Source organism: Erinaceus europaeus, chromosome 2 (genome assembly GCF_950295315.1).
Source record: "Erinaceus europaeus chromosome 2, mEriEur2.1, whole genome shotgun sequence".
In the NCBI taxonomy this organism is placed as follows: domain Eukaryota; kingdom Metazoa; phylum Chordata; class Mammalia; order Eulipotyphla; family Erinaceidae; genus Erinaceus; species Erinaceus europaeus.
Window position 1 is genome coordinate 66,375,150 of NC_080163.1, and position 23,738 is coordinate 66,398,887.

General features: G+C 47.2%; 2 protein-coding genes across 5 annotated transcripts in view; one reads left to right on the forward strand and one right to left on the reverse strand.

Annotated features, from left to right (window-relative positions):
- Positions 1 to 9,977: 9,977 nt before the first annotated feature.
- BRF2 (BRF2 RNA polymerase III transcription initiation factor subunit) lies at positions 9,978 to 16,519 on the forward strand. Its single transcript, XM_007516694.3, has 4 exons — positions 9,978 to 10,433; positions 12,253 to 12,312; positions 13,156 to 13,477; positions 14,687 to 16,519. The coding sequence occupies exons 1-4, from the start codon at positions 10,280 to 10,282 to the stop codon at positions 15,405 to 15,407; spliced, it is 1,257 nt and encodes a 418-aa protein (XP_007516756.1). The 5' UTR covers positions 9,978 to 10,279; the 3' UTR covers positions 15,408 to 16,519.
- The window catches only part of ADGRA2 (adhesion G protein-coupled receptor A2), a 66,930-nt gene continuing 56,195 nt past the window's right edge, over positions 13,004 to 23,738 (reverse strand). For 3 of the 4 annotated variants that reach the window (XM_060182668.1, XM_060182673.1, XM_060182676.1), the window contains 6 exons: positions 22,860 to 23,059; positions 21,253 to 21,380; positions 20,595 to 20,718; positions 19,965 to 20,110; positions 18,863 to 18,952; positions 15,910 to 18,661 (listed from right to left, as the gene is read on the reverse strand). In XM_060182668.1, coding sequence (XP_060038651.1) covers positions 17,380 to 18,661; positions 18,863 to 18,952; positions 19,965 to 20,110; positions 20,595 to 20,718; positions 21,253 to 21,380; positions 22,860 to 23,059 — 1,970 coding nt within the window. In that variant the 3' untranslated portion in view covers positions 15,910 to 17,379. Of the gene's footprint in view, positions 13,272 to 15,909; positions 18,662 to 18,862; positions 18,953 to 19,964; positions 20,111 to 20,594; positions 20,719 to 21,252; positions 21,381 to 22,859; positions 23,060 to 23,738 lie in introns of those variants that run through there. The other variant, XM_007516693.3, reaches the window with a different exon arrangement.

Below are 23,738 nucleotides of genomic sequence, written 5' to 3' on the forward strand. Positions count from 1 at the left end.
AGCAGTCTAAATGTTCATCAGGGGTGGGGGCTAGATACCATAATGGTTTGCAAAGAGACTCTCATGCTGGAGGCTCCAAAGTCCCAGTCCCAGGTTCAATTCCCCCCCTCCACCATAAACCAGAGCTGATCATTGCTCTGGTAAAATAAAATTAATTAATTAATGTTTACCAACAGATGAAGTTATGGGAAGGTGTAGGTAGATGGCATAATGGTTATGCAAAGAGACTCTCAAGTGTGAGGTTCCAAAGTTCCAGGTTCAATCCCCCCCCAACCACAGAGCTATGGTAAATAAAATAAGTTATGGGATATACATTCAATAGAATACTACTTTGCAATCAAAAGATACTGTGTCCTAGGGACAAAATGGATGGAACTGGAAATGATACTTAGCAAAACAAGAGATTAAAGACAATTACCAGATGGTTTCACTTATATGTGAACTTGGAAAAAGAAGGAGAAGAAGCAAACAAACTGTTTCTAAGTTTTTTTTGAGAATTATGGTGGTTATCTTTGGGTGGTGGAAGGGTGAGCACACAAAAATTTGGTGGTGGGTACAGTTACCTTGTAGTAACTGTAGTATAATCTTGTAACCCACTCTTAATCACAAATAAGAATGAACAATTGAACAGGAGGTAGATAGCATAATGGTTATGCAAACAGACTCTCATGCCTGAGGTTCTGAAGTCCCAGGTTGAATCCCCTGCACTAGCATAAGCCAGAGCTGAGCAGTGCTGTGGTTAAAAAAAAAAAAAAAGAATGAAAATTTTATTTAAGGATGGGAAGATAGCATAATGGTTAAGCAAAAACTTTCATATCTGAAGCTCTGAATTTCAGGTTCAATCCCTAGTACCACCATAAATCAGCTGAGCAGTGCTCTGGTCTCTCTCTCATTGAAATAAATAAAATATGCTTTAAATTTTTCATATAGCACTGAGATAAATAGGAGGAAGAGAAAAAGAAAAAGAACCAGAGCATCACTCTGGCACAGATGCTGTCAGGATTAAATTTGAAACTTCATGGTTGAGAGTTCAATGTTTTATCCACTGTGTCACCTCCCAGATCTTTATTTTTTTTTTTAAAAAAAAAAAGAAGGGAGCAGATGGTGGTGCACCTGGTTGAGCATACACAAGAACCTAGGTTCAAGCCCCTAGTCCCCACGTGCTACAGTTCTCTCTCTCTCTCCCTCTCCCTCTCTCTCCTACAGGGTTTTTTTTTTTTTTTTTACATTTTATTGGATAGGACAGAGAGAAATTGAGAGAGGAAAAGGATATAGAGAGGGAGAGAGAAAGATAGATACCTGCAGACCTGCTTCACCACCTGTAAAGCATACCCCCTATAGGTGGGGAGCCAGGGGCTTGAACCTGGATCTTGGTGCTTCACACTATGTGTGTTTAACTGGATGTGCCACGGCCAAGCCCGCAGTTCTCTATCTCCCCTTCCCTCTCTCTCTTTCTCTCTCTTTTTTTTCCCCCTCTAGGGTTATGATTAGGCTCGGTGCCTACACTACAAATCCACTGCTCCTGTGGCCATTTTTTGTTTTTTTGAAGAGGACAGTGAGAAATTGAAAGGGGAGGGGAAGATAGAGAGGGAGAGTGTAAGATAGACATCTGCAGACTTGCTTCACCACTTGTGTAGCAACCCCCCTGCAAGTGGGGACCCAGGGGCTTGAACTGGGATTCTTGCGCTGGGTTCTTATGCTTTGTATTATGTGCACTTAACACTGTGCACCACCGCCCAGGCCCCTCTCCCCTTCCCCTCCAATTTCTCTCTGTCTCTATCGAAAATAAATTAAATAAAAAGGGAGCAAAATGAAACTACATATGTGGACCTGCTAAATGTAATGACATCACTGGAAGGCCTGCTATATAAATGAAGTATGTTAGTTAACACCAGTATTTAGGAAGTCTGGGCAGTGCTTGTACTCTCAACTACCTCCTCTTGTTGGTGGTAGTGTCCGGAGTGTAGGGAAGACTGGGAGAGTCAGAAAGGCTCTGTCAGGAGTCTTCTTGGGATTCAGAGTGAAACTAGTGTAGAGTCGCAGGCTTGCAGTCAACTCAGCCAGGAGCAGCTGGCCAGGGAGGTCATGGGAAGGGCCTGAGAGCACCCAACCTACCTGGTTGTTTGCTCTAGAAAAGAATGAGTTGCCTCTGAGAAATTTGATCTATCTGTGGCTTCTCTCGGGCACACCCAGGAGAGGTATTCATAGTGTTAGCTCTCACAACAGGTGGGTGGGGGTGGGTATGCTTCCTGATGCAGAATGGAGAAAGGCAGATTATTCCAGAAACTTGCAGTCAGTGGGAAAGTCAGAGAAGCAAACACCTCCCTAGAACTCATACATCTAAGGAAGGGAGAACTGAAGGACTTCCTTCCACACCACTGATTCCTTCCTTGTTGCATCTCCTTTCTGGACTTTTACATGACTGAGAGGATTAGGTCCTTGATACCTCCCCTTGTCCCAGTATTTTTCTGCTGTAACCAGACCCATTCTGGGCATTCAACACTCTGAAAGCCTGGCAGTAAATACCATCAAGGTAGAAAGAGGAGTCTTGGTTTCTGCTTCACAAGATGTGGGAGTGGGGATCCGGGAGGGAGAAGGATTTGAGGAGTGTGGGTTGAGCATATCAAATCATTGAGATTACTGAATGAGGGTAATGCCTAGAGACATTTGTAGCAGCAAGGAGGGCACAGAGGATAAGCAGACTGTTCTGATTGCCTGAAGGAAGGTAAATAAATTTCTCACAGTTAATTTTTTTTGTTATTTAATTAATTCAATCTGACTTTTTTTGGTTTTTATTTATTATTTATTTATAAAATGGAAGTATTGACAAGACCATAGAATAAAGGGTACAGTTCCATATGATTCCCACCACCAGAACTCCATATCCAATCCCCTCCCTTAAAAGTTTTCCTATTCTACTACTCAGCTGTAAAAAATGGTGACTTCACCCTTTTCAGCCGATCTTGGATGGACCTTGAAAAAATCATGTTGAGTGAAATAAGTGAGAAACAGAAGGATGAATATGGGATGATCTCACTCTCATGCTGAAGTTGAAAAACAAGATTAGAAAAGAAAACACAAGTCGAACCTGAAATGGAATTGGAGTATTACACCAAAGTAAAAGACTCTGGGGTGGGTGGGTGGGTGGGGAGAATACAGGTCCATGAAAGATGATGAATGGCATAGTGGGGGTTGTATTGTTAAATGGGAATCTGGGGAATGTTATGCATGTACAAACTATTGTATTTACTGTTGAATGTAAAGCATTAGTTCCCCAATAAAGAAATAAATTATTTAAAAAAAAAAGTTTTCCTATTCTTTGTCCCTCTGGGAGTATGGGCCCAGGATCATTATGGGGTTCAGAAGGTGGAAGGTCTGGCCTCTGTAATTGCTTACATGCTGAACATGGGCATTGACAGGTCCATCCATACTCCAAGCCTGTCTTTCTCTTTCCCTACTATGGTAGGGATCTGGGAAAGTGGGTCTCCAGGACACCTTGTTGGGTTCGTCTGCCCAGGGAAGTCAGGTTGGCATCATGATTGCGTCTGGAACTTGGTGGCTGAAAAGGAGTTAAGATATAAAGCAGAACAAATTGATGACTAATCATGAACCTAAAGACAAGAATATTTCAGATGAAGATTTGGGGTCTACATTTTGGAAAAAGCTAGTAGATCTATTTTAGGTATATTCCAAGGAGCCCTTGACCTTACTAGTTTTTGTCTGAGCTTGACATCTAACATGCAGGTGACCTAAGTTATGGTCTAGGGAGATGGTGTCATAGTTGGAAAAAAAGGATTAGAAAGCTGCATCCGGGAAGAGAGCAGTTCCCAAATATTGTTAACTGTAAACCCCATAGATTTGATCTGAGGCCCGTATTCATCACAGGAGCCTATGAAACTTCTGCATCCCTGTAGATCTGATCTGGCATTCTGTGGTCATGGCTAGGAACATTCCAGGCTGCACTAATTTCAGGCCCCATCATCCTCGGGTGATAGGTAGAGTATGTTATCCTACCTCCCTTTGAAGAATGGAACATTCCCTACCCTTGTTTATCCACATTGAGGGCAAGGTTCTATATGGGCTCACAAAAGTGTTCATTATGCTGTTCCTGATGGAGATGACTAGTGACAGTGGTGAGATGGATATGGATCCACTAGAGATCTAGGCCCAGCAAGTCTATGTGGGAACCCCAGGGCTCCCTGACCAGGGTCACAGGTGATGGGATGGCGTGATAGTGACTAACGAGTCATCATTAAAGTGTGCCAGTCTCTTGCCCTTATTCAGCTTTTGTAGTCTTTATTTTGTATGACAAATTTAGCTTTGGAGTAATTGAGGGACATAGAATAGGAGTTAGGTGAATAGGATATCTCAGTCTAAGTAGAAACTATTTCATTAGGTACTCTATGGTGTCCTTTTAGTTCTGCCTGCTTGCTGGCTACATTTATTGAATCACTGTAAACTATTGTGCATTTTGGCTTTAAGGTATATGTTTCCCCCTAACTTATGAATGCATGTACCTATGCCCTATCTCATAGGCCCTGGTCTATATCTAGATTTTGAGGTTTGTTAAGAAGTGTAGTTGGGAGTCGGGCAGAAGGAAGTGCAGTGGGTTAAGCACAGGTGGCACAAAGTGCAAGGACCAGCATAAGGATCCCAGTTCGAGCCCCTGGCTCCTCACCTGCAGGGGAGTCACTTCACAAGCAGAGAAGCAGGTCTGCAGGTATCTGTTTTTCTCTCCCCCTCTCCGTCTCCCCCTCTGCTCTCCATTTCTCTCTGTCCTATTCAGCAACGACAACATCATTAACAACAATAATAACTACAATAATAAAACAAGGGCAACAAAAGGAAATAAATATTAAAAAATTTAAGAGAAGTGTAGATTCCTATGAGCTAGAAAAGGTCTCACCAGAGTAATGAAGCTGAAGAGCTGACATTCCATGCCTGACATCTCTGGAAGCAGCCCGAAGTGAAACATGCTGAGGTGGTACGGGTTGCATTGATTGGGTTAGGATCAGCAGGTGCAGTATCAGGTGGTATGTATTGGGAGAAGCATGCAGGAAAGTGAGCCCCACCATAGAGGTTTCAGGACTGGGAGAAATATGGGCTTTATAGAGAAAGGGGAAGGTTCCTGGTGTCTTGGGGTTTAAGAAGGCTATACCGAAATTATTTGGCAATTGGGTTCATTTTGCAAATCCCATTGTTAGGATTTGCTGTGGCATACAATGCCGCATCATAATTTATGTCCTTTTATGCTATTTACATATATCTGTATCTTTTATTTAAGTTTCTTTATCGGGGAATTAATGTTTTACATTTGACAGTAAATACAATAGTTTGTACATGCATAACATTTCCCAGTTTTCCATATAACAATACACCTCCACTAGGTCCTATATTTGTATCTTATAAAGGAACACTACCAACTGCTTCTGTTCTCCCTGGTCAAAGCTTTTAGGATATTTAATATTTCAAAGAACCAATCATTATTAGAAATGTATTAACAATTGGAGCCCACTGTTAAAATTCAATCTGACTGTCAATTTGAAGTGCTTAGATTGAAGGAACATATACTCAGAGCTATGGTCTATGCATCAAAAATTTTGAGACATTCAATCCATTTTTCCCCTCTCATATAAATTTAATAGTGGTTTGTGAGACTATAAGTTAATAGGAGTGTATATTAACACCACTTCCATCACCAAATGTCTGTGTCCCATTCCCCAACCCCCCCCCCCCGGGATGATGAAGCTAAACATCCACCCTCACCCTCCACCCAGATATTCTTACTTAGGTGCCATACTCCAAACAGAAGTTAATTTTTCACCAAATAGAAACACCCAGAAGTGACTGTCTTAGCATAGTGCGCCACCTGCTGGCTGGGGTCCTAACTACCTTCCAGACTGTTAAAGCGAAAGGTTAGTCTATGTTCCCTTTCCTCTTCTCCTCAGTCTCTTTTTCTTCCTCTTCCCCCCCTCTTCTCTGCCCTCCCCTTCCCTTTTCCCCTTCTCTCCCTCTGATTGATTGATTGATTGATTGATTGATTTGAAAGATGAAGAGAGAACGAGAGTATCACTCCTGCACAGGCACGACCAGAGATCGAACTCAAGAGCCTCATGCTTGAAGTTACAACAATTTATCCACTGTGTAACCTCCAAAGCTGTTGGGTCAAGCTTTCCTATAGTATCAGATCCTTGACTAGAAAAGAGATTTACTCTTTTACTCACTTATTCTTGCTAATTGTAGGAGGCAAAGTCATTCTCCCACTTTACTATGAGTAGAGTTGTGGAAAGCAGAATTTCAAAGTTTCTTTTTAAAAAAAATATTTTATTTATTCTCTTTTGTTGCCCTTGTTTTATTGTTGTAGTTATTATTGTTGTTGTTAATGATGTCATTGTTGTTGGATAGGATAGAGAAATGGAGAGAGGAGGGGAAGACAGAAAGGGGGAGAGAGTGGTCTGGGAAGTGGTGCAGTGGATAAAACACTGGATTCTTAAACATGAGGTCCTGAGTTCAATTCCTGGCAACACATGTGCTAGAGTGATCTCTAGTTCTCTATACCTCCTCCTATCTCATTAATAAATAAAATAAAAAACACTTAAAAAAAAAGATAGATAGACACCTACAGATCTGCTTCACCGCTTGTGAAGAGACTTCCTTGCAGGTGGGGAGCCGGGGGCTCAAACTGGGATCCTTATGCCCATCCTTGCACTTTGCGCCACATGTGCTTAACCCGCTGCGCTGCCGCCCGACTCCTTCAAGTTTTTTTTCATGGGTAGATGATCTCTTAGTGGAACCTAATTTTTTTTTTTTTTATAAATGCAGGTAGGTTCAAAATCTGCACAAAACTGAGCTTAGTCTGATGTTGTTCTATATGACAATATAAAGAAGTACTGACAATGCAATTATGTTGCTTTCAGGAACACATTTTCCCTTCCCAGTCTAAAGCTAATATAAATGGAAGTCTCAGAGATGGAAGTATTTGTATGAGAGAATGCAATTGTGCCTCGGTATCTATCTGCTGGTGCAGTCTAGGAGGTGGTGTAGTGGCTAAAGTGTTGACCTCTCAAGCAAGAGGTCCCAGGTTCAATATCCAGCACTACATGTGACAGAATGATGCTCTTGTTTGCTGCCATTCTCCTCCCTCAGTCTCTCACTAACAAATACTATCTATCTATCTATCTATCTGCTAGACAACCAGAAATAAATCTTCCACATATACCTCACACTATGGAGGAAATCTAGAGAGGGGACTTGAAGTACCAGCTGTCATCAAGGCTCAGGTGTTGAGCCCACTTGTACTGTGGGCTCTAGTGAGTAATTCAAATGAAAGAAAATTGTATTCTCCAGCGTGGTTAAGCCCTCTAGTAGTGGGCAAAATTTTCCTTAAAGGGAAAAGTAGTTCTCATTGAAAGAGCAGTCCTTGGGGGCTGAGGGGAGTGGTATTCTTAGGTATGAATATGAGTAGGAGAGAAATTGAGCTTGGGCAATATTCTGATGTCTTTATTTTTGCTTGGCTTGGTTGTTCTTGTTTTTTAAAGAACTCTCTTTTTATTATTTGTTTGCTTAATTATTGGATAGACAGAGAGAAATCAAGAGGTTCCAGAGACGGGGGTGGGGTGGGGGGTGGGGGTGGAGAGAGGCACTGCTCATGAAGATTCCCCCCCACACACACACACTGCAGGTGGGAATCAGGAGCTTGAACCCAGGCCCTTGGGCACTGTAATGTGTGTGTTCTACTGGGTGTGTGCCGCCTGGCTCTTTCCCCCCCCCCCCTCTTTTAAAGTATTGCTCAGCTCTGGTTTATGGTGGTGCTTAGATCTGAACCTCAGACATTGGAGGCTCAGGCATGAGTCTTGTGCATAAACATGCTATCTCCCCAACCTTGGTAAGTTGATTTTTAAACAGTTCTTTTCCTTGAATTGTGAAGAGAATCTCTTTACTATTCCCATTTCACAAATATATTTTCATTTATGTTGTATTTATTTATTTATAATTTTGTATATTTATTTTAACTTGTTGCCTTTTTTATTGTTGTTGTAGTTATTGTTGTTGTTGTTATTGATGTCGTCATTGTTAGGACAGAGAAATGGAGAAAGGAGGGGGAGACAGAGAGGGTGAGAGAAAGATAAACACCTTCAGACCTGCTTCACTGCCTGTGAAGGGACTCCCCTGCAGGTGGGGAGCCAGGGGCTGGAACCGGATTCCTATGCCTGTCCTTGCGCTTCGTGCCACGTGTGCTTAACCCACTGTGCTACCGCCTAACTCCCTATGTTGTATTTATATAAGGCTGTCAACCCTCCAGTAAATTCCATTAACAGACACACATGATTCTAGTTTGAAAATGAGAAAAATAAAAATTTGAATGCTTTGCATTTGTGGGCCCACTAATGCCCAGTCAATACAGCAGCATTCTGTCCACCCACAGAAGTCCAAGGTTCAGGAAATTCTTTTCTGCAGTAGCAAGAGAGTGGAGGGTTATGGAAGAGCCATGAGCAGAGGAGAGGAACTTGTGAGTCATAGAGGCTTCTGCTGAATGAAGGATTCTTGCACAGCACAGCACAGCACAGCACAGCACAGCACAGCACAGCACTTCTTTCCAATTTACACTAGAGGACAATGACTTTTTAAGCAAAAAAAAAAAAAACAGAGAAAATGTAGTTTTTTTGTTTTTCTTCCAGAAATTGTCTTTATTTTCTGTTATGGTCAAGGGAGCTCAGTCTCATTTGGCACAGAGGGAGTTCTCTCCTTATACCTGAATTATGACTATGCTTCCCCCCCTTCCTTCCTTTAATCCTTCCTCCCTCCCTTCTTTCCTCCCTCTTTCTTTTCATCCTTCCTTCTTTCTTTTTCTTTCCTTTATTCAAAAAAATGGAGGGAGTTGGGCGGCAGCACAGCAGATTAAGCACACGTGGTGCAAAACACAAGGACCAGTGGAAGGATCTCGGTTCGAGCCCCTGGCTCCCCGCCTGCAGGGGAGTCACTTCACGTGCGGTGAAGCAGGTCTGCAGGTGTCTGTCTTTCTCTCGGCTTCTCTGTCTTCCCCTCCTCTCTCCATTTCTCTGTCCTATCCAACAACAACGACATATAGCAACAACAACGATATAGCAACAACAACTACATATAGCAACAACAACAATAAAAAAATAGAGACAAATTTAGAGGGAAATGGGTGGTACTGAACCAAGAACCTTAGAGCCTCAGGCATGATAGTCTGTTTGCATAACCATTATGGTATCAAATCCCTTCTGTCATGTGTTTCCATGTAGGCAGAAATTTCACCCCAATTCAACTCCCCTACCCTCATTACATTACTCTCCATTTAGATACAGACTTTGTCCTATGGGCAAAATCAACAGGGGTTACCAGAGAGAAATTAAGAATTTGAGATTCTGGGAGCTGGGCAGTAGCGCAGCGGGTTAAGCGCACGTGGCGCAAAACACAAGGACCTGTGGAAGGGTCCCGGTTCAAGCCCCTGGCTCCCCACCTTCAGGGGAGTCACTTCACAGTGAAGCAGGTCTGCAGGTGTCTTTCTCTTGCCCTCTCTGTCTTCCCTCCTCTCTCCATTTCTTTCTGTTCTATCCAACAACGACGACATCAATAACGACAACAATAACAATAATTACAACAATAAAACAAGGGCAACAAAAGGGAAAATAAGTAAATAAATAAAAATCTTTAAAAAAATAATTTGAGATTCTTAGAAAATATAGTTGTAGTCGTGCGTAGGTGGTTCAGTGGTAGAAAATATAGTTGTTAGGGGATTTCTAGTCAGTTATACGTTCCCCACTCACACCCCCTTTGTTTTTAAACCAGAGTACTAATCAACTCTGCTTTATGGTTGTACGAGGGATTGAATATGGGACCTTGGAGCCTCAGGCATGAAAGTCTGTTTGCATAACCATTATGCTATCAAAGTCAGTTTGCATAACCATTATGCTATCAAACCCCGTCTGTTATGCGTTTCCATGTAAGCAGAAAGTTCACCCCAATTCAACTCCCAGTCTTCCCCATCTCTAATTATAGCGGAGACCTGAAATCCTAGGCCTGGGAACTTTTCTCCTAGTTTACAGTTCTACCCGAGTCTGCAGAAGAACGGCCCTGGAAGTGGCTCGAAATACACCACTTCCGGAGGCGGGAGTTAGCTGCGTACTCACAAAGCGATGGCGCGCGCGCCGCCGGAAGAGGAAGGCGCACACTTTAGACAGTTCCCCACCCACTTCCTGTTCCTGCACAGTTGCTTTGATATTGCGGATTGAACGGTTTCCAGGCGCCTAGTGCGATGCCGGGCCGAGGCCGCTGCCCAGACTGTGGCTCCAGCGAGCTCGTGGAGGACTCGCACTACGCGCAGAGTCAGCTGGTCTGCGCCGACTGCGGCTGCGTGCTCACCGAGGGCGTCCTCACCACCACCTTCAGCGACGAGGGCAGCCTCCGCGGTAACCTCGCCAGAGCCGGGGGCGGCGGGGGGCAACATCCGGTTCCCCTTATCTGCTTATCTCACCTTTAAAATTTTTTATTACTTTATTTATTGAATAGAGACTGCTAGAAATCGAGAGGGGAGGGGGAGGGAGAGGGAGAGAGGGAGAGAGACACACTTGCAGCCCTGCTTCACCACTCAGCGAAGTTTTCCCCCACCAGATGGGCATCGGAGGCTCGAACCCGGGTCCTTTACATAGTAACAGGTGCGCTCCACCAGGTGCGCCACCACCTGGCCCCCCACAATTTTTTAAAACGCTAGACACTGGTGTCAGGGTTTTGCTTTCAGTCATTTTCTTTTCCACGTACGTCTGGTAATTCCTAAACTACCTTCATTTTCTTTCTTTTCAATCTCTTTGTTAGGACAGAGGAAATTGAGGCCGGAGAGGGAGATAGGAGAGGGAGAGAGACACCTTCAGCCCTGCTTCAGCACTTGTGAAGCTTTCTCCCTGCAGGTGGGGACCAGGGGCTCGAACCCGGGGCCTTGCACGCTGTAATGTGTGCGCTCATTGAGGTGCTCCAACCACCCGGTCCCTGCATATCTCTCCTTATCCCACGGGCATTTAAACACGGAAGAAAAGACGTAAAGTAAATGTGGACACCGGGAGTCCAGGAGTTGTAAATCAGCTTTGTGTCTCGCTTCCCATCGTTCCCCCCATCCCTGCACGTAGCAGGGTGTCTGGCACGTAGTGTAGCGGTAATAAACATTAAGGAAATGAAACAGACAGAAAGGAGTTTCATTTTGTTTATCTAGTCTGGATTTGGTGAATGGATTGTGGGGGGGGGTTGTTTTTGTATTGTTTTGTTTTGCTTTTCTTCCAGTTGTGATACTGGGAATGAACTCAAGGTCTCAGTCATGAGGGATATTACTAAGAGATCTCCCTGTGCCCAATATTTATTTTATTTATTTATTTCCAGGATTATTGCTAGGGCTTAGTACCTGCATTACAAATCCACTGCTCCTGAAGGCCATTTTTTTTCCCATTTTTGTTGCCCTCGTTATTATTACTATTGTTGTTGCTGGATAGGGTGGAAATGGAGAGAGGAGGGGAAGACAGGGGGGAGAGAAAGACAACCACAGACCTGCTTCACCGCTTGTGAAGCAACTCCCTTGCAGGTGGGGAGCTGGGGGGCTCGAACGGGGTCCTTGCACTTTATGCCATATGCACTTAAGCCACTGCACTACCACCCAGCCCCTCATCTTTATTTTTTAATATTATTATTATCATTATCATTAAGAGAGCGATCAAAGCAGAACTCCATCATCCATGGAGTTCCTGTTGTGCACCAGCACTGAGCCCAGGTCTCCTTACATGCTGAGTTGTGTCCTGTATATTTTAACTAGCTGAGTCATCTCGTGGTTTGGCTTGGTCAGCTCTTTACTGAGGGAGTGTATACTATTGCTCTGGCTTACATTTTAGCAAACTTTGGTAAAAGTCTCTCCCCCCACTCCTCTTTTTCATTTTCTTTCTTTTTGTCTTTGTAAGTCCCTCTCTAATCAGAGTGTCTTTCAGAAGTACAGCTAGGAAAGTTACATGTGTTAAATATACAGGGAGAACACTTGAAGCTGATTTATTGATTATGCTGCTAATATTCAGCCTTTGCTTGTGAGCACAGAAAGTTGGATTGGCATTTAGTGCACACAGACGGGCATCTACTGTGAAACAAGGAGCAGCTACAGATGGATTTGAATTTCTTGCTTTCTGACTTTGTGTGGTGGGAGGGCAGGGTTTGGTGACTAAAGGCTAAATAAATTATTTGTTGTCTGCTCTTTTACAGAAGTAACATATTCCCGAAGCACAGGGGAAAACGAACAAGTTAGTCGAAGCCAACAACGAGGTAAGAATCGGTCTTTTACCAGTACTCTGGCTTTAGGTACCCTGCTTATAATGTTCTGTTTTCAGTATTACTTTGTAAGGTAGCATATAGGACAGCTGTCATTTAAAAATAAAAAGTGGGGAGTCGGGCGGTAGCACAGCGGGTTAAGTGCACGTGGCGAAAAGCGCAAGGACCAGCTTAAGGATCCTGGTACAAGCCCTTGGCTCCCCACCTGCAGGGGAGTCACTTCACAGACAGTGAATCAGGTCTGCAGGTGTCTGTCTTTCTCTCCCCCCTGTCTTCCCCTCCTTTCTCCATTTCTCTCTGTCCTATATAACAACAACAACAATTATAACTACAACAATAAAACAACAAGAACAACAAAAGGGAATAAATAAATATTTAAAAAATTAAAAGTGGAAGTGCTTCTAACATAGGTAACAATTTGGTATAAAGTTTTGGTTTGCTTAGGAGTATGCTCGAAATAGTAGACTAGAGACCCAACTCAGACTTTGGCTTACCTCTGAATCAAACCTCCCCCCCAAAAAAAAAAAAAAAAAAAAGTGGGCTAAGAATTTGTGAGAACTATTATAGGGAGGTTTTTGGGGAAGGGGGCACAGAATTGTGGTGGATGCAGTGTGGAAATATCTTGTAAGCAATTATTAAGTCACAAAACAACAACAACAACAAAAAAACACTGTGGGCTAAAATGTTATTTCTGTCCACAAGTTTCTTCATGCTTTTAAAACTTCACCAACTCTCACATCTGTATATCTATTTTTTGAGGTTCAGCGTAGCAAAAATTGCTGGGTGCTGCACAGTAGCTTCTTTGATCCCTCTAACTCTTGCCTCGGTTTTTCTTAGATCTCCGCCGAGTAAGAGACCTCTGCCGAGTCTTGAAGTTGCCATCAACGTTTGAGGACACAGCAGTTGCCTACTATCAGCAGGCATACCGGCACTCAGGCATCCGTACTGCCAGGCTGCAAAAGAAGGAAGTGTTGGTTGGCTGCTGTGTCTTAATTACCTGCCGGCAGCACAACTGGCCTCTTACCATGGGAACCATCTGCACCCTGCTGTATGCAGATTTGGATGTGTTTTCTGGCACCTACATGCAGATAGTGAAGCTCCTGGGATTGGATGTGCCATCTCTCTGCTTAGCAGATTTGGTGAAGACATACTGTAGCAGGTACTTGCCTGGAGGGAAACACTGGGATAGGATTGGCCCTTAAACTTGAATCCTTTAACCTGTCTGTCTGCCTATCTATCTTTGAATAAAGCTAGAAATTGATCGTGAAGAGGGAGAGAAAAAGAGAGGGAGAAAGACTTGCAGCCCTGCTTTACCACTCATGAAGCTTTCCCTCTGCAGGTGGGAGCCAGGGCCTTGGACCTGGGTCCTCATGCTCTGTAATGTGTGCGCTCTACCAGATGCCCCACCACTTGGCCCCTCGAATTCTTTTACTTTTGGCTCACTCTTCCTTTCTTATGTTCTTTCTTTCTATCATCTAAAAGGGTGGTGAGAAAAAGAAAATATTCTCTCTCTCTCTCTCTTGCCTACTACTAATAAGGTTATTGCCATGTTACATTTCTAAATGCTAGATTTTCAAATCTGCTTGCTTTCACAGCAGTCTAATGGTATTGGATTTAGTGTTAGGCTCCTAAGTCCCACCATTCATGTTGCAGGTGGCCTGTGTAACTAAAACTATACAGGATCTCCTGTGAATGGAGTTCAAAGGATATTTTAATTTTTTAAAAAGGTTTTATTTATTAATGAGAAAGATAGGAGGAGAGAGAGAAAGAACCAGACATCATTCTCGTACATTTGCTGCCAGGGATCGAACTCAGGACCTCATGTTTGAGAGTGCAACACTTTATCCACTGCTACACCTCCTGGATAGATTTAAAGAATAGAAAGGGAGAACTAATCCATCTATCTAGCTATCCTTCCTTCCGTCCTTCCTCCATTCCTTCTTTCCTTCCTTCCTTTTGTAATTGTGTTTTCTTTTTTCTGACAAATTATAATAGAAAACAAATACTATCAGTGTCAGATAGTCTTGAAGTTTGATGACTTCCTAAGTGGGTAACTGTGGGCATGTCTTTCAACTGTAAATGCACACAGTAGGGTGAGAAGCAGATTGAAAGAGGACATTTGAAAAGCTCTCAGAAGAATGTGGGGTGGGGAACAGCTCCAGAAATGTGAGCTGTCTTCTGCCTTCTCCTGCTCTTCACTCCATAAGCACGCTGTCTTGTCTTAGCACCTGTATCTTCCTACCTGGCCAGCTTCAGTGTCCCCAAGAAGCTAGAATAGCTTGCACATGAGTGGGTTCTTTTTGTTCTCACTTTGATAAAGCAGCTTCCCATAGTCATTGAGATCAGACCCTCATTTTGATTCTTTCAGCTTCAAACTGTTCCAGGCCTCTGCCTCTGTGCCCACCAAATACGTGGAAGATAAAGAGAAGATGCTGTCACGGACATTGCAGTTGGTGGAACTGGCAGATGAGACATGGCTGGTGACTGGGCGACACCCTTTGCCTGTCATCACTGCAGCTGCCTTCCTGGCTTGGCAGTCCTTGCAACCTTCAAATCGATTGTCGTGCTCCCTCACCCGATTCTGTAAATTGGCCAACGTGGAGCTGCCCTATCCTGCTTCTGCCCGCCTGCAGGAGCTCCTGACTGTGCTGCTGCAGATGTCAGAGCAGCTGGTCTGGTTGCAGTTTCTGAAACTTGACAAACGCGCTGTGGTAAAGCACATTGGTGACCTTCTTCAGCACCGCCATATGCTGATCCGCAAGGCCTTTCGGGATGGAACAGAGCTGGAGGCTCAAGAGAAGAAACGGCAGCAGCAGGGAGAGGGAGAGGGACAAGAGGAGGTGGGGAGTAGTTTCTTAGGTTTGCCAGAGGGAAAGCGACCACCTAGTCCTACTCCTCTTCTCCCTCCCTGCATGTTGAAGCCCCCAAAGCGGATCTGTCCCCCACCTCCCATTTCCACGGTTACAGGAGATGAGGACATTTCTGACAGTGAAATAGAGCAGTATTTGCGTACCCCAGAGGAAGTGAGGGACTTTCAGAAAGCCCAGGCTGCTAGGCAGGATGCCATGAATGTTCCTAATCCTCCCTAGTGCACACCTAGTGGGGGCACTTCACCCTGTGATGCCAGCAGTGTGATCAGAGACCTGTTGGATTCAGAGCAATAAGTGTGTGTGCGTTCTTCAGTGTATGGTCTAGGTGAAAGGAACCGTTTGGGTCCTCAGGTCCCGGAATGGAAGTTGAAGGATGTGGGGACCCAAGGAAGTAGGTTGGCAAAAGTCCCTTTCCTTGGTACCGGTGAACAAATCGCACGCGTTCATAATCTGTGGGATGACTTTCCTCTTAGAACACTGGAAGAATAGCAGGCTCTCCTCTGTTCCTGGCTTTAGTTGGATCCACTCCTATGGGCTTGGTGTGACCTCCATGCTGGTGTGGAGCAGTCGGTGTTCCCACCAGTGTCAGCTCTGAGAGGCCCATGAGTTGGATGACTCTTGGCCTGTGTTCACTCACAGGCTTTCGTGGGCTTGATGTGTGCAGGTGTCCTGAGACCCTCTACCTCATATAAGAAAAGGACCATGGGTGTACTGAGACTGTGGCTCAAAGGGCTTTGCAAAATTTTAATATATTAAAACAAGAGGCATCTGCTAGAAAACATTCTACTGTATAAAAACCCAAGCCTTTAAAAACATGTTTTCTTTGGCATGTCTCATCCCCTCCCTCCCCTTTCCCCCAGCATATTGCAAAAAAGCTCTCCAGTGCTAAGGCATTGGCAGGGTATGTAAACAGCAGCCAGCATATGTGGAAGAAGAATAATACAAAGCTTTTTTTTTTTTTTTTTTCCTACTATTGTCTGTGCAGCAAGCATAAATAACAGGATCCATCCCAAGGCACTTAGTTTTCTTTCATGTTTTGGATGATCAGGCTGGGGAACATGGGGCCTAAGAGGGGATCTGGTCCAAGCCTACTTTTCCTGTTCTTCATAAGGCCTGAGGGCTCCCTTCACTTTCACTGGATCCTTAGTAAAAGGCTGGTGATTCCTTTTTAGGTTGGGGGAAAAAATATAAATGCTGGTGTTTAAAAGTGGTGAGTGTGTGTGCCCCAAAAGCTTGGGCTTCTGTGAAGCAGGAAGCTGATCATTATTTTGGAGCTTTCTCCCTAATATGGAACTAGAAAATAAAACTGTATGGACTGTCTTTCCACATTACCTCACAGAGGCAAGGGAATGATTTGCCTGTTCCTTGTGTTAGAAGGTTGGACTTGGTAGCATGGGTCTTGGAAATGAACAATCAATTGTGGCAGAACCCCTCTTCACAGCATTGCTTGTGTGACTAGGCTCATTACTACTCTGGCTTCCTCTCCAGGAATGACAGCCAGCTGCTTAGATCTAAGGACCTTAGCTTTGTGCCACCTCTGAGCCCTCTGCTTGTGGTTTGAGAACCACCCCATGGGAATGATGCCTTCATCATTGTGCTCTCCACCCCACCCTGCCCCATTTTCAAAGCTGCCTCTCACACCATGCTACCCTCTCTCTTCTCTCTCCTTGCATAATTAATCCAGAAAACTGCACTCTGCCACCACCTCCCATTGGTCCTGGTCACCTGGCTCATTTAGGATGGCTCCCTAGTTAGTCACAAACTGGATAGGGGAGAGGCCCTAGGATCTGGATACAGGTGGCCAGCTTCTAAGGGCAGTTTTCACGCTCCCATGGTTTTCCTGACTAGCCTGAGGACCGTCAGGCCGTGTGGGTGTGGAGTTCTGTTTGGGGAGTGAGTAAAGAGCCCGCCTGGGCTGTGTGTTCCATCCTCCACCTCCACCCAGCACCTTTAACTGCCCAAAGCTAGTTAGTCTAGGCTGGAGCCAAACACTTCGTGTCCCAGGTGTTAAATTGTCTGTCCTCTCCCTCCAGCTTCCAGGACTAAAGGTGAGGGGGGGTGCCTTAGACCTGCCACGACGTACGTACCGACAGACGTCTTTGAGCCACCCCCGCCCCGAGGAGAAGTGGGCCTGCCGGTGTCGGTTGACTGTCCCCGGTGCAGGAAGAATGTCCGTGACCCGGCTCTCACCCTAGACGGTGGTCTCGCTCTTCCAGAGGCCGGTCTTCATGCAGCCGCCGCTGGTTGCCTCGGCACCGGCCAGGGTGAGGTCGTCGTACTTGGTCCCCTTGGGGGCGCCATTGAGACAGGCGGAGTTGAGCGGGTAGGAGCGGCGCTTGCTCTCCTTGTCCAGCGCGCCGGCCCCGCCGCCCTTGAGGTTGTCGCGGCTGCAGCTGCGTCGCTGGCCCTGCCGGCCGGGTTCGGGAAGCGGCGCGGCGCTGGTGTCGCTGCCCTCGGACAGCGTGAGTGCAGGCTCGCCCGGGCCCTCCGGCTGCAGGCCCGCGCTGGGGCTGTTGCGGCTGCTGCCCGGGTAGCTGTCGGAGGGGCTGTTGTGCAGGCTGCCGCTCTCGCTCGACAGCAGTTCGGGTGCTCCCGCGGCCGCCGCACCCGCGCGCAGGGCCTTAAGCCGGTTCTTGCCGCCCGCCTCCCCGACGCGGTGGCCCTTGGACCGGCTCTTGTGCACCCGGCGGCCATGATGCAGGTTGTTGGGGTGACGAGGGGTGAGGCTGCCCCGAGAGCCCGTGGGCACCGGCTCCCCGTCCCCCCTGGCCACCACCCCGGCCTCGCACACCTGACTCTGCGCCAGCTGCAGGTTGGTGAGCTTGCAGGGGCCCGGGGGCGGCGCGTGGCTGCTGCTGGTGCTCAGGGAGGATTTGAGGGAGGGGGGACCCTCCCCGAAAACTGGGGAACCGTCCTCGGGGGCAGCGGGCACCGCCCGAGGGGTGGCGTGGGAGGCTGAGGCAGGCGGGCAGCAGGCACGCCAGGAAGCCCTCACGTCCCTGCGCTTGGCACAATGGTGAGTGAAGACGAAGAGGCCCAAGGCGGAGGCTGCCACCCCGTACAAACAGCTGCACACCACGCGGGGCAGCCAGTGCTGGGACACAGCCAGAGCCCCGCAGGCCCACATGGCCAGGTACAAGAAATGCGTGGTCACCAGCGCCCCCAGCTGTACCCCCGGAGAATAGAGGCCATCCCCATCTTCCTGGAGCCCAGGTGTTGCCACCCCAAGGCTCCCGGTAGCCAGAAGGGAACCTGAGTCATTCAACAGGGGGCCGCTGCTTCTGAGTCTGCCGGAACCCCTCAGCTCCTCCCCTGGCTCCAGGGAGACCCTGCTGGCGCCCCCCTTGGGGTTCTGTGCCAGAGGACCCCGTAAATGCAGCCCCGCGCACAGGAAATAGATCCAGGTGATCAACAGGATCAAAGCCACCGGGATGTAGAAGGCTCCTAGGCTTGGGCGCCACACTAGCCAGCAGCTGAGGGGAGACACAGGCAGTGGGTGAAGAGGAGGAGCAGACCTGAGAGGAGTCCACAGTCTGATTGGGGTGATGGGAGGTGGTTAACCAAGGCTTAGTCATGCTGGGGCTGGGGCTGGGGCTGGGGCTGGGGCTGGGGCTGGGGCTGGGGCTGGGTCACTAGCAAGATGGGGCGGGCAGCAGGCAGGCAGCAACACTCACTAGGGGCTGTGGTCCTGGTAGTTGTGGATATTGACAGCAGCTGTGATGCCACAGATAATGAGCGGAATCCCTCCAGCCATCAAGTAGAAACTGGAGAGGAATGGGGTTTGAGGGCTGGAGAGATGGGAGGGACAAGCAGGTGCCCAGAACCCTTGACGCAAGCAAGATCTCTCCCACCCACTTTTTTTTTTTTTTGGCCAGGAATATAAGGCCCCTACAGGGCAGGCTTGGTCCCTAGAGAACTTGGATAGAGACCAGAATTTTTCTTATTATTTTTTTTAAAAAGAGTTCTAACATAGGCCAGAGAAAAGAAGAGAGAGCAGGGGCTGGGTGGTGGTCTCCATGGGAGAGTATGCATGTTATAATGTGCAAAGACACCAGTTCAAGCCCTTGGTCCTCACCTGCAGAGTGGAATGCTAAAGCAGTGCTGCAGGTGTCTCTCTTTTTCTCTCCATCTCCTCCCTCTCAATCTCTGTCACTATCCAAATGTAAATGAATGAATGGATGGATGGGTGGATGAAAAAGAAGCAGAGCATCACTTTGGCACATGTGATGCCAGCTACTGAACGCAGGACCCTTTGTTTTTAAGCCCAGTGCTCTAGGGCTGAGAAGACAACATGATGATTATGCAAAAGACTTTCATGCCTGAGGCTCCAAGGTCCCAGGATTAATCCCTGGCATCACCATAAGCTATACCTGTGCAGTGATCTGGTCTCTCTCCCTCTGTATCCTCTCATTAATAAAATATATATATATATATGTATTTTTAAATAAGACCAATGCTCTAGCCACTTTTCTGCCTCCTGGGATATACACTCTCATCCTAGCAAGTATAGAAACCACGGCTGCCACTAACTTTCCCAGAAGCTCTGGAGACACTTCCTTTCCTGACCTGTTATGTCTGAGCAGCCCTAAGGGTGCAAGTTGATGTCATAGCGGACTTTACCTACTGCTTCTGTCTCTTGAGGATGATCTCTCTGAACCTCAACTCCACCTTGCAGAAACCCTGGAAGAACAGAGCTAGGTTCCCTGTACTCCAGTTGAACCCTCCTCCTCCACCTCCCACCCCACTGCCAAGCCCACAGATGGAGGAGGCCTGTACCGGAGCATGGGGCGGGGAGCAGGCGGGGCAGAATCTCCTTCTTGTGGAGGGGGCGCCCTCCAGGTGAGCTCCTTGTGGAGGACTCGGGCCTTGACACCCATCCAGAGAAGAGTGGACAGTGAAGAATAGTGCAGAGTGATGCCCACCTGTAGGGTGAAGGCAGAGGCTGGGGCACCCAGCTGCCACCACTAGGAACACCCCAGAACCCCAGTCCCACAGTGTCCCTGTCATATTTTCAGTCCCCAGCTCTACCCAGATCGGTCTCCCCAAGCTTCTGTCCCTACTGTTAACCTTCTCTACTTCCACCCCAGCATCTTCTCCCACTCTGGAGGTTCTCCATGACCCTGCGGTTGCTCTCAGGCCTATCCCTGACCTCCCTCCTGAAGGTACATACCCGGTCTCCCGTTTGAAGCCCTGTGTCTTAGTTTCTATCTAGATAAACTACTATCATCTCCCTGCCTTCTTCAAGGCTGGACATGAAGCATGAGGCTGGTTTATCCACAATTACAAGTTCCCCCCCTCCCCTTTTCTCTCTGTGCACTTTCCTAGTCTATGCCTAAGTAGTCAACACTAACTTTAGACTCCTCCACCACCACCCCACTCCCTTCCTCAACCTCTTCCCCTGCTTACCGCCTGGCAGACCATCTGATAGTTGGTGAGTGTGATGCCTCCCGCAAAGACTGCTGAGGTCATGGCCATGTGGAAGCACAGGTTTAGCAACATGTGCCAGCCCTTCCGGGACACGTGGATGGAGCTGCCCCCGGAAAGGTTCTGATTAATAAATCTCCCCTCCCAAGGTCAGACCCATGGGGAGAGGGTATTTAGGCCCCTGGGGAACTCAGAGTGGAGAGGAAGGCAGGTCTCTGGGTACATGTAAATGTGACATGGACTTCAGCCCTTCAAAAATGTGTTTTCTAGTCCAGGAACTCAAAATAAAAAAAAAAAAAAAAGAAAAGAAAAGAGAAAAGGTTAGGTAAGATACCAAAGCAAGGAACTCTGGGGAGGGAAGAAGTTTATGTGATGGGGAGTAAATTTGGGATCCTGGTTCATGATGGTGGAAAAGGGTCCAAGTTGGGAGTGAGAACCTTTTGCAGATGGCTATCATGGTAAGGTGAGAAATTGTATCTGTGTGTCAACAACTGTACTGTAAACCATTAGCCCCCCAATAAAAATAAATAAAAAGCTAGGTAAGAGCCTGGGAAAGTTGTGTGGCTCTCCGTGGGAGACCCTGGCTTCTCTGTAGCTTCCCCCTCACCCCCGCCCCACACCCCCCTGCAAGAGCACCCACCTGTGGTTGAGGATGTAGGTGATGATGGTGGAGAAGAGGCAGAGCAGCAGCAGGGCCGTGCAGGGGTACACAACAGGGTGAAGCCCTGACCCCGAGTCCCCAGCCTCTCTGGGGAAGGCACTCAGCTCCTGGCAAGAGTAGGAAAGTGGGAGTTGGGTGGTAGCACAGTGGGTTGGGTGCAGGTGGCACAAAGCGCAAGGACTAGTGGAAGGATCCCAGTTCAAGACCCCGGCTCCCCACCTGCAGGGGAGTCACTTCACAGGCGGGGAAGCAGGTCTGCAGGTGTCTTTCTCTCCCTCTCTCTGTATTCCCCTCCTCTCTCCATTTCTCTCTGTCCTATCCAACAATGACATCATCAGTAACAATAATAACTACAACAATGAAACAACAAGGGCATCAAAAGGGAATAAATAAATATTTTTCTTAAAAAAAAAAAGTAGGAAAGTGAGCGGGGCAGAAGGAGAAGCTGCCGCAGGTCTCTTTTCCTCACCCCAAGCCCAGGAAGCCTGGGTCCCCAGCTCTAGATCTTTTTAAAAAAAGTTTTTATTTTATTTATTTCACAAGAGATAGGTAGAGAGAGGGCGAGGGCGAGGGTGAGGGCGAGGTATCAGAGCAACACTGGTGCATGAGACTCAAACTCAGGACCTCATGCCTGTGAGCCCGGTGCTCTATCTCTGTGTTGTCTCCTGGGCCATAAATTGCCATTTATCCCATTTAATATTTTTTTTTATTTATTCTTCCTTTGCCCCCCCCCCTTTTTTGGTTCTCTTTCCCTCTTTTTCTTCTTCTCTCTCTCTCTTCTTTTTGAAAAAGACAGGAATTGAGAAGGAAGAAGAAGGCAAAGAAGGAGAGAGAAAAGACACCAACAGTACTGCTTCACTGTGAAGCATCTTCCCTGCAGGTGGGGACCAGGGCTTGAATGGGGGTCTTTATGGATGGTAATGTGTATGCTCTACTGAATGTGCCACCACCCAGGCCCCTCCCCCTGCAATTTTTTTTTTTCCTCCAGAGATATCACTGGGGCTTGGTGAATGCATTATGAATCCACTGCTCCTGGAGGCCATTATTTTTCCCATTTTGTTGCCCTGGTTGTAATTGTTATTGTCGTTGTTATTATTACTGCTGTTGTTGTTGGATAGGACAGAGAGAAATCAAGAGAGGAGGGGAAGACAGAGAGGGGGAGAGAAAGATAGACCAGGGGCTCAAACTGGGATCCTTATGCCAGTCCTTGCATTTTGCGCCACGTGCACTTAACCCACTGCACTATTGTCTGCCTCCCCCTGCGCATTTTAAAAACATGTAACAGCATCTCTGATATATGTGATGGTAGGGATCAAGCTGCAGACCTCTTAAATCCAACCCTATCCAATATCCGAGGTATTTGCCAGCCTGATCCATCTCTCTCACTGGGAGTATAGAGACAGTCTCTTGAGGGGTGAAGAGATGTGGGGTGGGGTTTAGGGCCATTTCCCCCTTGTCCTGACCCTTAGAAGCCCCAGGAAAGGGGCTGTTCTTTCTGTGTGACTCTGTGGTCCCAGGTCATGAGCATACCACACCCCCACCCAGCATGGCCTTGTCTTTGCCAGCCAGCCCCCACTTATACTCACCATGAGAACAGCTACATTGCCCAAGTGCTGGCAGTGCAGGGAGCTGGCATTGGGCTGGCTGGAGCGAAGCTGGCAGCCCTCTGAGCTCCAGCCCCCAGGGCCCTCCTGGCTCCACCAGGCTGCCACGGGTTCAGCCCCCTCTGCCCAGTGCCTCAGAGAAACAGCCACTGGCTCTGTCAGGTTCCCCACGCCACAGCCACCTGCAGGGGGAGAGGGAAGACAGATTAAGGCCATCTGAGGTGGAGGTGTAGGGATGGTGGAGGGGAACCTAGCTCTGTGGAACTAAGCAACAACAGCAGCTGCACCCAAGCTTGTATTGGCCACTGGCCACGGAAACAGAGTTAGAAGCCAATGTAGACCTGCCCTCAGGTCCTTAGTCTAATGGGGAGAGACAGGATGGGTCGAAACATAGGCACTGGCAGGTGCCCAACAGGAGAGGATTCTGGCTGGGGTGACCAGGAACAGAAGGTAAAGGTATAGCTGAGAGAGAGAGAGAGAGAGAGAGAGAGAGAGTGTGTGTGTGTGTGTGTGTGTGTGTGTGTGTGTGTGTGTGTACCTGCCCAGGTGAAGAGAGGATGGAAGGGTGGAAGGGACACCTGACAGGGAAAGATAATGTCAGGTGAGGACAGTTGTTGTTTTTGCTGGGCTGGCTTCACAGGCGGGTAACAGATGACCAGGGACTCATGGTTGAGCTGTGGTTGAGCTGTACGCAGTATCTCTTTATTCATGCAGGACGCAGCACAATCTAAGCCGAGCTAAGCTAAAACTAACAACTAACTAAAACGAACAATGTTGTCTTTATATATACTTCCCAAGTAGGGTGTGAACAGGATGTGACACAGAGAGGGTGGAGAGAAAAGTGACTGGTGGAAGATCAGG